Source organism: Heterobasidion irregulare (genome assembly GCF_000320585.1).
Source record: "Heterobasidion irregulare TC 32-1 unplaced genomic scaffold scaffold_04, whole genome shotgun sequence".
Taxonomy (NCBI): domain Eukaryota; kingdom Fungi; phylum Basidiomycota; class Agaricomycetes; order Russulales; family Bondarzewiaceae; genus Heterobasidion; species Heterobasidion irregulare.
In genome coordinates this window covers 1,800,883-1,812,745 of record NW_009258200.1, presented here as the reverse complement: position 1 = coordinate 1,812,745, position 11,863 = coordinate 1,800,883, and the positions used below count along the sequence as shown (strand labels likewise).

Here is an 11,863-nt window from a genome sequence, read left to right as displayed (position 1 = left end):
TCATCGCCGAGCACGACCAGCAGACCCCACCCCCACCTCGACGTCCACAACATCCCCACAGGCACACGCCCACCAGCCGTGCCCAGCGCAAGCCAGCAATGGCCGCCCTACGCCTTCGAGCTCGCCGAGCAGCCTTCGCCGCGGTCGTCGTACAGCTACGCCCCGACGAACCCGACGTACGCGTTCCCTCAGCCGCAGCTGCTCTCCCCCGACGATGCATACACCCCGCACGCACACGCCTCCTTTCCTTATCCTCCGGACGCATCCCGTCTCGGCCCGCCCGCCGTTCCACCGCGCCCGCGCGCAGTGAGTGCGTACGAGCCCGACGCCGCCCTCTTCGCCTTCCCCGAGCCACTCCTCCACCGCTCTGCGTCCCAGCGCGCCCCCACACCCCCACCTAAACCGGATTCTGGCCCCCGCCCCACACATCGCAGCTCCAAGAGCGACGCTTCTGCCTTTGCGTCCCCGTCCCCGTACGCGTCCGAGTCTGTGACCAGCTTCAGCGTGTACGGCACACCAGAGGTAAGTGCGCGCTTCTCTCGCACTAGTCATGTCCCATGTTCTCATCCATACCTTAGTCTCAGACGCACGATCTTCCAGATGACTTCGCAAGCCTCAGGTGCGTCCATCTCTCCTATCTCCCCCTGATCCGTGGCGCGAATAGACGCTGACGCCTCCGCGTCGTAGCCTCGACTCGGAAGAGGGCCTGCGCCGCTTTCAGGCCGGACAGGTCCCAGAGAAAGATGAGCAGTGGCACCGCTTCGTCCCGCCCGAGGCCATTGACGCCCTCGGCAAGCACGAGGTCGAGCGCCAGTCCGTCATCTGGGAGGTCTTCACCTCCGAGCGCGACTACGTCTCTGATCTCGAGCTCATTCGCGACGTGCGTTCTCCTCGCTCCCCACCCGATCTCTCGCTGACTCCTCGCCCCAGATCTTCATTGAACCCCTCAGAAATGCCCAGCCTGAGGTCATCCCCCAGCCCCGCCTCCACGGCTTCATCACCGAGCTCTTCTGGAATATCGACAAGATCCGCGCCCATCACCAACGCATGCTCGCCTCCCTCTTCAACCGCCAGCGCGAGCAGCACCCGCTCGTATCCAGCGTCGCTGACATCGTCCTCGACAGTGCGTCTCCCTCCCCCCGCGTGCTAGCTCCTTTTCAGACTGACCCCGATGCTCCCCCGCGCCCCAGACGCCCTCCTCTTCATGTCTGACTACGAATCCTACATCAAGCACTCCCCCCTCTCCCTCTCGCGCCACCGCACCGAGCTCGCCCGCAACCCCGCCTACGCCGCCTTCCTCGCGACCCAAACCGCCCGCGCTGACCCCCGCCTGCGCCGGCGCGACCTCAAGACGCTGCTCTCGCGCCCCGTCACGCGCCTCCCGCGCCTCAAGCTCCTCCTCGAGCGCGTGCACTCGCGCACCGACCCGGAGCACCCCGACGCCGAGACGCTCCCGCTCCTGCTCACCGTCCTCGGCGACCTCGTGAAGAGCGCGGAGCCCGGCATCGCCGTCGCCGAGGGCAAGGTCGGCTTCTGGGACGTGTGCGAGAGCCTGGTGTATTCGCGGGGCGAGATCATCGTGCGTCGCGTCGCCCTCTACTCGATGCCCCGGGGCTGACGCTGCCCCCCCGTGCTCGCAGGACATGGACCTCTATGACGATAGCCGCACGCTCATCTACTCGGGCCCGCTCGCGCGCAAGTCTCGCTCCGACAACTGGCACAGCTGGTCCGAGCTCCTCGTCGCCCTGCTCGATAACTACCGTGAGTGCTTCCCGACTCCACATAATACTCGACGCATATACACAATACATTCCGCATTCTGCACGCAGTCCTGCTCTTGCGGGAAGAAACCCGCCCGAACGGGGCCGTCAAGCGGCTTGTCATCTCCCGAGTAAGTTTCTCCACTCAACATAGCACGCACGCGATGCCCTCCTAACATCCTGCCCAGCCCATCCCCCTCGACTACCTCCGCCTCGGCTCGTTCACCGACCCGCCAGATACGCGGCGCGAGCGCAGCGCGGACAACGCGAGCTCTGGCGGGCTCGGGCTCGGGCTCCTGCATAGCCTCACGGGCGGCGGCGCCGCGCGCGAGGAGGTGTTCCCGTTCACGCTGTACCACGCGGGCGCCAAGTCCGCACGGCGGTACACGCTGTGGGCGCCGAGCGCCGCGGCGCGCAGGCGGTGGCACGACGCGCTAGTGGACGCGCTCGGTGTCAGGCGGGTGCGCCAGGAGGCGAACATGGTGCGTGCGCGCGTGGCTTGCGGCGTGTTTTATGGATAATGATGATAATGATGATCGCGCGCGCAGTGGTTCGCACCGCAGGTGCTCAACGACGGGTTCTTCCGCGTCGGGTCGCCGCGCGCGGTTCAGGGCCCCGATGCGGGGACGAAGCTCACGGGGAGGGTCGCCTGCGCGGTGCTGTTCTGTACGTTCCGTTGTCGTCGCGGTCGTCGTCGATGAGGCGCCTGATGCTGATCGTGAGTGGCTCGCAGCCAGCGCGGGGAAGCACTTCCTCGCTGTGGGGTGCGCGGACGGGATCTACGTCGCCGTGCGCGGGCAAGATTGTGCGCGTTTCTTCCTCGCCCGCCTCGCCGCCTTACTAACCTTCCTTCCGGCCCCAGCGTTCATGCGCGTCCTTTCGCTCGCGAGCCCGACGGCGCTGATAGCGCTGCAGGAGTTCAACAAGCTGCTCGTGCACCACGAGGCGACGCTGCTCTCGTACTCGCTCGACCTCCTCGCGCGCGTCGCGCTCACGCAGGCGCCCGCGCGGAGCCTCGCCGCGTCGCTCGAGCACGTCGCGCCGCTCGACGCGAGCGTCGCGTTCTGCAGGGCGGGGCGCTTCGGCGAGCGTACCCTCGGTGAGCGCCGCTGTTCCTTCTCGGACGTGCGGGGTGTCGGTGCTCACGCGTCGTGCCAGTCGTGTACGCGGCGAAGGGTTTCTTGCAGATGACGCTCCACGCGCTCGAGGTCGTGCACATCGCGGAGACGGGCGCGGTGCCGCGACGGAGCCAGACCGGCCCGCTCGGCTTCCGGTCCTTCGGCTCGGTGCGTTCGATCGTTGGCGTCTCTTCACTTTCTCACGATCTGGTCACGCGCGAGCAGCCGTTCAACGCGCCCAGGGATACACACGACGCGACGTTCCTCGCGAAGAGCGTCGCCGTGTGCGCCGGCTCGAGCATCCTCATCCTCAAGCCCACAGAGTGCGTGCTCACCGTCCCTCCTTTTTCTGTGCCGACGCCGCGTCCTGACGGCTTCGCTGTTCCTGTCTCTATTTGCGCGCACGCGCCAGCTTCGCGAGCGCGCCGCCGACGGTCGTGCCCGACTTTGCGCAGGCAAGCCTGAACACGCCGATGGCGTCGCTCAAGGCGCGCTGCGAGGACGCGCGCGTACTGGGCATTGTGCGGCAAGACACCTCGGAGCTTCTCGTGGTTTACGACGGTGAGCCCCAGCTCCTCCTGATTCCCTTGCACCGCGTGATCCACAGCCCTGACCTCCCTCACCGCGATGTGTGCGCGCCCACACACAGACATAGGCTGCTACGTCGACAAATACGGCACGCCGAGCCGCTCGTCGGGGTACGTGCGCTGGGAGACCAAGGCGGCGGCGTACGCGCAACGCGGCGGGCACCTGCTGCTCTTCTCGTCCGCGTTCGTCGAGGTGCGGCAGGTCGCGACGGGCCGGCTCGTGCAGGTGATCGAGGGGCAGGACGTGCGGCTGCTGCACGCGGGCCTCGCGGAGAAGGACGCCCTGCTTGTGGGCTGGACGGGAGAGCGCGCGGGCCAGGCGGGCCAGGCGGGCGCGAGCGAGCGGATCGTGGAGCTCGTGCAAACGGCGGAAATCGCGCCTGCGACGCCATCGAGCGCCGTGCAAGGGGTTTGGGACGAGTGGGACATGTGATCGCGAACGGGTCTCTTCATCGAGTGATAGCCATTTTGATTAGCCGTAAGTTATCTTCTTCAGCGTTGCATGTGCCTTCTTATGGAATCGGGACACTTTGTTGCTCGCGCGTAACATCCTGTAAGATCTCTATTTCTTGCCTTTGTCGGAACGTCTGGAAGGGCGCAAGCCGCCTCGCATTGAAAGACATCACAAATACAGAACAGAGGCAAGCTAATTCTACAGGACGACGTCGGGGTATATCAAGTGCACGTGAACCGTGGGATAACGGGAGAGGGAAAGCGAGCGAGGACAGCGGGATCAAACGAGGCGCGCGGTCGCGCTCACGCCGTGACGAAAGTCGTCATGCCCTGGAGGTTATCCTTGCCTGAGAAGAAGAAAACAGACAGCGGAGGTCAGGGACGGTGGCGCGGCGGGGTCGAGCGCCGGGCACTCACTGATGCTCAGGCCGACCTTGGAGGCGGGCCCTGCGATGTCGAGCTTCTGGATGTTCTTGGCTTGGCCGGGCGCGTTCAAGGAGAGGACGGCGACGGACGTCGAGTTGGGCTGCAGCACGTACATGAAGCTGGAACGGAGCGTCAGCGGTCAGCATAGTCTCAGGACGGAGCGCCGTCGTTGACAGGCACGCACTCGTTGCTGCCCACGGTCGCGATGTCGTTGTCGATGGTCGCTGTGCCGTTGCCCTGGGGGTATTGCTAACCGAGCACGGAGATGTCAGACAAGGCTGGCAAATCGGGCAGAGAGCCAGAACACGGTACCTTGACGATGGTGCCCTTGAGGTTGTTGTCGACGTTGACCTCCGTCACCTGGGCGGTGATGATGTCGGTGAGGTAGAAGTTACCGGTCTTCTTGCTGAAGCTGGACCAGCACGTCGCGCCCTGTCCGGCGATGGGGACGACGCTCGACTTGGTACCGTTCGACGACGCGGCCTTGATGTTGGACATGTCGAAGATGTCAAAGCCGACACCGGCGTCCGTGGCCAGGATGGCGTTCTTTCCGGGGATGACGGTCTGCAAAAATCAAGACGTCAGCACGGTCGAAATGGCAGGCGATGCGGGGAGCGCTCTGACCATGGAGAACGGAAGGAGGCCGCCCTTCTGAGGAGCGATCTGGGTTGCCTTTGCGGAAAGCGTGCCGTCGGTGTTGACGTCGAAGACCGCGAGGAAACCAGGCGTTGGAGGTACTCCCTTGACCGAGGCGACCAGGCTCTTGCCATCCTCCGAGAACACGATATGGCTGACGGTACCCGCAGGGCCAGTGGCGGGGGTCGTCTGGTTGAGGCCAAGCGAACGGAGGGTGTTGCTCATGGCCACGAGACCGAGCTTCTGGTCGACCTTATAACAGCTTCGCGAATTCAACACCGGGCACTGCAAGCGCATGCTGAACAGGGGACTCACTTCACAGTGTTGACCGCCCCGCCGTTCAGCGCGCACACCTGGTTCCCGTCCTTGTTGATGGCCAGGGAAACTGGGAACTCGCCCTCGCTGGACACGGGCGTGCCGATCTGCGTGATCTGCGATGGGTTGGTGGGGTTGATCTTGAACACCGACAGGGTATTCGAACCAGGCTGTGGAGGCGGGCGTGTCTCATCAGCTTGACCCTGAAACGATCGCCAGGAGCGTCACTCACGTTGACTGCAGCTAGAATTTTGCCCGTGGCGGACGCCTTGATGGCTCCCTGGGAGAAAAGTGCGTCTGGACCAGTAGAATTGCCGTGCTGTCCACGTCCGCCAGTGTGCACGGCCCTGGACAGAGTCTACGAATTGATCAGCCCACACCCGGAATGTCGCATACTGACCGGCTCACTAGCTTGCCATCAGATCCAATGTCAGCTGATACGATGAAGTTCCCATCTGGCTGATTCGTGATGACTGCTCAGGCCAGGGTCAACACCGCCAAATGGGAATAGTTGAGACCCATTAATTTTGCTCACAGTAGGCAGCGCCTTTTGAACCAGTCGATGCGGTGGTGTTCATGACCTTGACTTTGCTAGAACTGCGAGAGTCGAGGGGGCGTGCAGAGACGACGGCCGGGGCGACCAGTGCAAAAAGAGCAATGAAAGAGGTGGAAAGCTTCATGATGTCGCAGAAAGTTCAGTGGGGCACGATTGATGACGTGTGTCGACCAGCGGAAAGAGCGTGAAAGTTAGAGAACGACGAAAGAACGAGAGCACAGCTACTCGTTGGAGAGGATGACCTGAAAAAGGATGTGGTAAAGCATCTCTAACTTATCTGCCGGAGCTTATATAGGCAGGGCTTCCGGCCTGGGGAGAACATGGGAGAACATGAACGATGGATTGGCGTAGCGTCTTTCGAAAAAGACGGATCTGAGTTTGTCGGGAGAACAAGGGGCAAAGATGGCTAGCAACGGATCAAGGTCACATCTGATCACATATGCGGGACGCGCGATTCTTTTGGCGGAGGGCCACGGTCAGGAAGGGTCAGGACTGGTCAGGAACCTGTGAGCCACTCGCATTCACACTGCATTCACCCGTTCAACATGCAGGTCACCATGTGGCCTTCGACGTATCAAAGGCGACCGTTGCTGCTTGTATGTGTAAGGAAGCCTACAAACTGACATGAGCTGACCAACACTCAACTATCGGGCATTCTACGCCGGCAAACCTCAGGATCTCGTGTCGAATGGACTTTCAAGGGTTTGCTATCGGAGCTGATGTCCTAAGACCTGAATGAGTTCTACAACGCGTGTTGCAAGTTTGGTGCAAGTGAGTGCAATCAGTGTGCAATCCTTCCAGCCCTCGATCGCAGATCTGCGGGAACGTCCCATTTGGATACCGCTCATTATGTCTATTCGGATGTCGGCCAATGAGATCGCGGTGCACTCCCGAGGCGGAGTGCAATTATGATCCATGTCAGTTGACTTTAAACTCGGTAACAGAGTTTGTCTTCGTCAAGTCCCTTGACTCCCAGCAGTCTCCCAGCAGCCGCCCAGAGCCTCCACGAGATGCGTGAAAGCCGCATCGAAGCGAAGTCTTGAGACAACTTGTGCGTCGCCCACGCTGCTGACTACAATGAGGCGTCCGAGGAGGCGTGAGTCCGAGTGAGTGAGCGGAAGTGCGGCGGATCTGCCCCGGACGTTGCCACGTGGATTTAGCCTATGGGCAACGCGGCCTGAGATGGCGAGTAGACGGCGCCGCCCGGTTGGCGTGAACAGGTCCCCTCTCCAGGCTTTATGAAGCTTCATATCATCAGTCATGTACAGCAAAAGGTTCCTCATGAGCGCCGAGTGGCTGCTGCAAACTCGCCTATGAGGGTCTGAAACCAGAACACCAAACCTGAAGATCAAAATTGCAAAGTTGGCATCATCCGCCACGCAACCTCACGCAACGTGGCGCGTTTCGCGACGAAGGGATACATAATGAGAGGGGATACCACTCTGTCGGGCCCATCGGGACTGACCGGCATAGTGTGTGATAGGACTGTGATAGGTTGGAACCGAAAATATGATCCTCTAGCACGTCCACGGATGCCTTCTACGTAACACGTCGAGCTAGTCAAAACCAATGAGGCTCACCCAAAATTTAAATGCTCAAAGACTGGAGCACTGAACTCGGAGTACATGCATGGGCTTCGAGCAGCTAATCAGCTCAGGACTCTAAGGTACAATCACAACAGGAAACGCGCCCATATACCAACGTACATTTTTTTTCATCTCAAATGACGGAGGTCACTCCGTTCCGAACACCAAACACACACCATCGTCGCCAGCAGAGACGACCACTTGACCATCCATGCCTAATGCAGCGGCCAATACAGGCCCTTGGTGTCCTTTATGTTCACGAACGAGCGTGCCCGTCCGCGCGTCCCACGTCTTGAGCGTCTTGTCTGCGGACGCAGAAACAACAAGGTAAGGTTTCGTCGGGTGGACCAACAGCGTTGTGATGGCATCCTGCCGTACGCGAACCGATCAGTCAGATTTGATCGGATTTCGAAGAAGCGGGTCGGAGGATAAGAGGCACGAACGCACCTCATGTTCGAGCGTAGCCCTCAGCCGCATCGTGTTTAAATCCCATATACACGCCTTTCCGTCTGTTCCGCCCGTTATGACCGCTCCACTACCTGCAGCACCCGCAGAGGCGTTTGATCCTCCTACAGCAGCTAGGATATTCACGAATACCGCGGCCTCTACGCTTTCGCCGTCGGCATGACCACCCAAAGCGGTTATCACCTCGCCCTTGCTTAGAGATACAACACGGACGCTTCCGGCTGCACCGCCGACAACAGCGAGGGTGGATGCAGGGTTGATGGCGAGCGTTGTGATCCCGTCGAGGTTGAAGCGAGCATCACCGGGAGACAATTTGAAAATCGGGGTAGGCGACCGGGGATCCCAGTAGATGAGAGTGTTGTCTGAGCATGCGGTAACGATGCGCTTGCCTGGATGACACAGGGGGCAGATGAGTTGATTGGGTCTCAAAATAAACGCCACGATCACTTGCCATCCGGGGTGAACTCGCCACATTGCACGGGCCCAGTGTGTCCCGCAAAAACTTGCATGATGTTGCCAGACGGCACTAGAGGCCATGCATTCAATGTTGAGTCCTATTGTTGCGGAGCTATATACGATATACTTACATTGCCAGAGCCACACCGTGCTGTCATTCGAGCCCGCGAGCAGAACGCTGCCTTTGGGGTGCCATCTTAACCACTGGAGATAACCACCGACTTATCCATTAGCCTCGCCGTATGTATCTCGCGTTGCGCAACGCACCATGACTTCGTCGGGTCCTTGCAGCTCTGTCAAGAACTCCCAAGTCTTGTAGTTCTCACGTCCCACCCTTCTCCATACCCTGACTTTGCCGTCCATACCACCCGTGGATGCCATCTCCCCGTCTGAACTGAACGCTGCGCAAGCCACGCTATCCGTATGTCCGGTCAGTTTGACCACCTCCTCCCCACTCGTCATATCCCAGATATATCCAAGATCATCTTCGGCCCCGGATATGGCCAGCGGCTGGGTGGGATGAGTCGAAATGGCGAAAACAGACTTGCGGTGATCTGGGAAATGCTGTATCGAGTTGTCTTCCCAGACAATATCGTCGTCCTCTGGTGCACCGCCGTCTTCTTGGCCCTCAAAGTCATCTCCTTCGCCTTCGTCCATAGGACGATCCTCGTCGTCGGGGACTTCTGCTAATACATCGTCTTCCTGCAGAAACTCGTCCTGTTCGGCCTCCTCCTCCACATTGCTATCCTGGGGGCGTTTGGATGACATGGATGTAGACTTTCAGCTCAAGATGGGTATTGGCGAGGATGAGTTTGTGAGAGCTTGAGTGACTACAGATCCTCAAGATTATAAGTACGATGCTGAGTAACCAAACGCTGTCTGCTGAGCGAGCAAGACTTGTGCAGATGGTGATTTTATTGATGACTCCACCGGCTGACCTGTGACTCGAACTATAGTAGCAGGCTTGACGGTGATTTCGAATGAAAGGCAGCAATGCGACGAAACCTGCGCGAGAGCTGGTCAGAGTCTCAGAGAGGGAAGGCTGGAAAGAAAAAAACTGATCGGAGCGCACGATCTTATCGGGGGGAGGGCCACGTGTAGGCGGATCTAAGATTGGAGTCCGGAAGCAGGATCCTCTCCCTGCTTCAAGTGACTTCAAACCTGGGAAGCCATATACGTCTGAGAACGTTGAGTATGGGATGTTGCATTCCTGAACCATCGGATACTCAAAATAGATCTGAAAAGGATTACCGCTTGACTTCCTTCCACGAGTGTGGCAATCTCGCCGGAACCCGGATTTCCTTGGGATGGTGACTGCCCAGAGCCGTGGAGCCTGGGAATAGAGCCTTCTATTATATTTTGAACGCACCTACTCACTCTCCAATGGCTGTCGAGAGGTTGTCGAATGCGATTTTTCTAGTGAGAGCACAACCTCGGGCATGCTTCGGGCATGAGCTGACTAATGCAAGTTACATATTATCGCCAAGTTCCACGTCAGTCGCGCCGTAACAGTCTCTTTCACTCTCAAACTACCACCACCATGCGCCTGCTTTCGCTCTTTCCTCTGGCACTCGCGACCGCGGCGTACGCCTCCAACGTCTTGGATCTTATTCCGGATAATTTCGACAACGTCATCGGGAAAGGAAAGCCTGGTCTCGTTGAGTTGTGCGTTCATAATTTCGGAGTGTAAACGTGCGCTCGGACTAATCGAATTTCTCTGGTCAGCTTCGCACCATGGTGGTATGTCATTTTATCTTGAATTACACTTTCCAACGCGTATGTTGACTAGCCACTTCCAGCGGCCATTGCAAGGTACGTTGCACTGTTTCCTCCGAAGTGCCATGACTAATTGTTTACATCAACATTATAGAACCTCGCGCCCACATACGAGCAGCTCGCAGATGCCTACTCGCATGCTAAAGATAAGGTCGTCATCGCCAAAGTGGACGCCGACGGTGCCGGCAGGCCTCTTGGGCAGAAATACGGTGTGACTGGGTACCCCAGTGCGTCTCGTGCAGCCTTTTTAAAATTGTACAGCGGTTTTTGATACACGATCATCTGCGCCACAGCGCTGAAGTGGTTTGACGCGGACGGCACGGCCACGCCGTATGAGGGTGGTCGTGACCTCGATGCCCTCACTTCATTGTGCGTAATATTTCCATGCAGATCAGTATGGCATAACTTAGAGATGCATCCATGAATAGCATTTCCTCTAAGACGAACGTCAAATCCAACATCAAGCCGCCTCCCCCACCCTCGACGCTCATCCTCGACACTCATACCTTCGACGATGTTGCATTGGTAAGCGCTGACTGGATGCACATGCGAATATAGCTGCCTTAATCCTGAACTTCTTCAATAGAATGCCGATAAAGATGTCATTGTCACCTTCACAGTGCGTTACGATTTCTGCAATTAAAAAAAGGTGCTGTAAGCTCAAAGCGCTATCACTAGGCTCCATGGTGCGGCCATTGCAAGAATTTGAAGCCTATCTATGAGCATGGTGAGTTGTGGCTCTACTCAGGTACTTGCCTGCAGAATGCTAACCTACTTGAAGTTGCCGAGGACTTCCTCTCTGAGTCCAACGTAAAGCTCTGCCTCAACTCCGTGAAGTGCCTGTACTGACTGACTGCACAGTGCATCGTGGCCAATGTTGATGCCGATGCTGAAGCCAACCGCCCCCTTGCGCTCAAGTATGGCATCCAATCTTTCCCCACGATCAAGTTCTTCCCAAAGGGCAGCGGCGAGCCTGAGGACTACACCGGCGAGCGCACCGAGCAGGCCTTTGTCGACTTTTTGAACGAGAAGTGCGGCACTCAGCGTGCTGTCGGCGGAGGGCTGAACGAGAAGGTGCGTTGATCTTCGTATGATCTTAAGGTTTTTATTCGGTGATCTTGCTTACGTTCCCACCAGGCCGGCCGTTGGCCAGAGCTGGATTCTCTGGCGAGCAAATTCCTTGTGTCGACCGGCGAGGCGCGTGATGCAGTGTTCAAGGAAGCATCTCTACTGTCTGGGTCCGTTGGTCCCTCGGCAAAGCACTACCTCCGCGTAATGGAGAAAGTTGTCAATGGAACTGAGGACTACATCACCAAGGAATCCAGGCGGTGCGTTTTCCACTTTATCCGATTGGCTCTCAGATACTTGTTCCCGCGTTTGCATCCTTCGGGGAAGGCCTTCTCAGACAACAAACAATCCGACAACTGTGTTACTGTGTTCAGTATGTGCTGATTCTGATCGCGTCATCATTCTAGGCTTTCATCGATCCTCAGCAAGCGCACGTTGTCTGCCGCTAAGCTTGACGAGATCAAGATCAAGGCGAACGTTCTTTCCGCGTTTAAAGCTGAGAATGTCGAAGCGAAGATCGAGCGCGCGACTGAGGAGCTCTGAGTTGTGGTCGTCGTATAGCCCTCACAGCCTCACTCGTTGTAAGGTTCTTATGCTGTGGCATTAAATATATAATTCATATGATCTCCTTGAGAGCGGAAAGGAATAAATGTGACATTCG

At 58.3% G+C, this 11,863-nt stretch overlaps 5 protein-coding genes across 5 annotated transcripts; 2 read left to right on the top strand and 3 right to left on the bottom strand.

The window, feature by feature from the left end:
* Window positions 1-685: 685 nt before the first annotated feature.
* HETIRDRAFT_314827 (uncharacterized protein) lies at window positions 686-3,898 on the top strand (the record flags this gene model as incomplete). The annotated part of the gene is made up of 13 exons (XM_009547037.1): window positions 686-880; window positions 931-1,123; window positions 1,191-1,579; window positions 1,641-1,761; window positions 1,830-1,891; window positions 1,949-2,242; window positions 2,309-2,426; window positions 2,494-2,565; window positions 2,623-2,859; window positions 2,919-3,046; window positions 3,104-3,201; window positions 3,291-3,439; window positions 3,528-3,898. Coding segments are annotated over 13 exons (2,427 nt in total), but the record flags the coding sequence as incomplete, so codon positions are not given.
* A 357-nt stretch (window positions 3,899-4,255) lies between these two features.
* HETIRDRAFT_315222 (uncharacterized protein) lies at window positions 4,256-5,462 on the bottom strand (the record flags this gene model as incomplete). Its single annotated transcript, XM_009547036.1, has 5 exons — window positions 4,256-4,463; window positions 4,529-4,593; window positions 4,657-4,908; window positions 4,969-5,242; window positions 5,296-5,462. Coding segments are annotated over 5 exons (966 nt in total), but the record flags the coding sequence as incomplete, so codon positions are not given.
* Window positions 5,463-6,139: 677 nt separating this feature from the next.
* HETIRDRAFT_439599 (uncharacterized protein) lies at window positions 6,140-6,933 on the bottom strand. The gene is made up of 2 exons (XM_009547035.1): window positions 6,497-6,933; window positions 6,140-6,441 (listed from the first exon to the last, which is right to left on the bottom strand). The coding sequence occupies exon 1, from the start codon at window positions 6,766-6,768 to the stop codon at window positions 6,559-6,561; it is 210 nt and encodes a 69-aa protein (XP_009545330.1). The 5' UTR covers window positions 6,769-6,933; the 3' UTR covers window positions 6,140-6,441; window positions 6,497-6,558.
* Window positions 6,934-7,277: 344 nt separating this feature from the next.
* On the bottom strand, window positions 7,278-9,358 carry HETIRDRAFT_474177 (uncharacterized protein). The gene is made up of 5 exons (XM_009547034.1): window positions 8,626-9,358; window positions 8,490-8,562; window positions 8,354-8,428; window positions 7,885-8,291; window positions 7,278-7,806 (listed from the first exon to the last, which is right to left on the bottom strand). Exons 1-5 carry the CDS (start codon window positions 9,124-9,126, stop codon window positions 7,585-7,587), a joined length of 1,278 nt encoding a protein of 425 aa, XP_009545329.1. The 5' UTR covers window positions 9,127-9,358; the 3' UTR covers window positions 7,278-7,584.
* A 506-nt stretch (window positions 9,359-9,864) lies between these two features.
* TRX8_PDI (thioredoxin protein disulfide isomerase) lies at window positions 9,865-11,841 on the top strand. Its single transcript, XM_009547033.1, has 12 exons — window positions 9,865-10,023; window positions 10,084-10,098; window positions 10,158-10,170; window positions 10,229-10,361; window positions 10,428-10,503; window positions 10,563-10,659; window positions 10,721-10,753; window positions 10,813-10,861; window positions 10,916-10,944; window positions 10,996-11,208; window positions 11,272-11,462; window positions 11,610-11,841. The coding sequence occupies exons 1-12, from the start codon at window positions 9,899-9,901 to the stop codon at window positions 11,743-11,745; spliced, it is 1,110 nt and encodes a 369-aa protein (XP_009545328.1). The 5' UTR covers window positions 9,865-9,898; the 3' UTR covers window positions 11,746-11,841.
* Window positions 11,842-11,863: the final 22 nt, after the last annotated feature.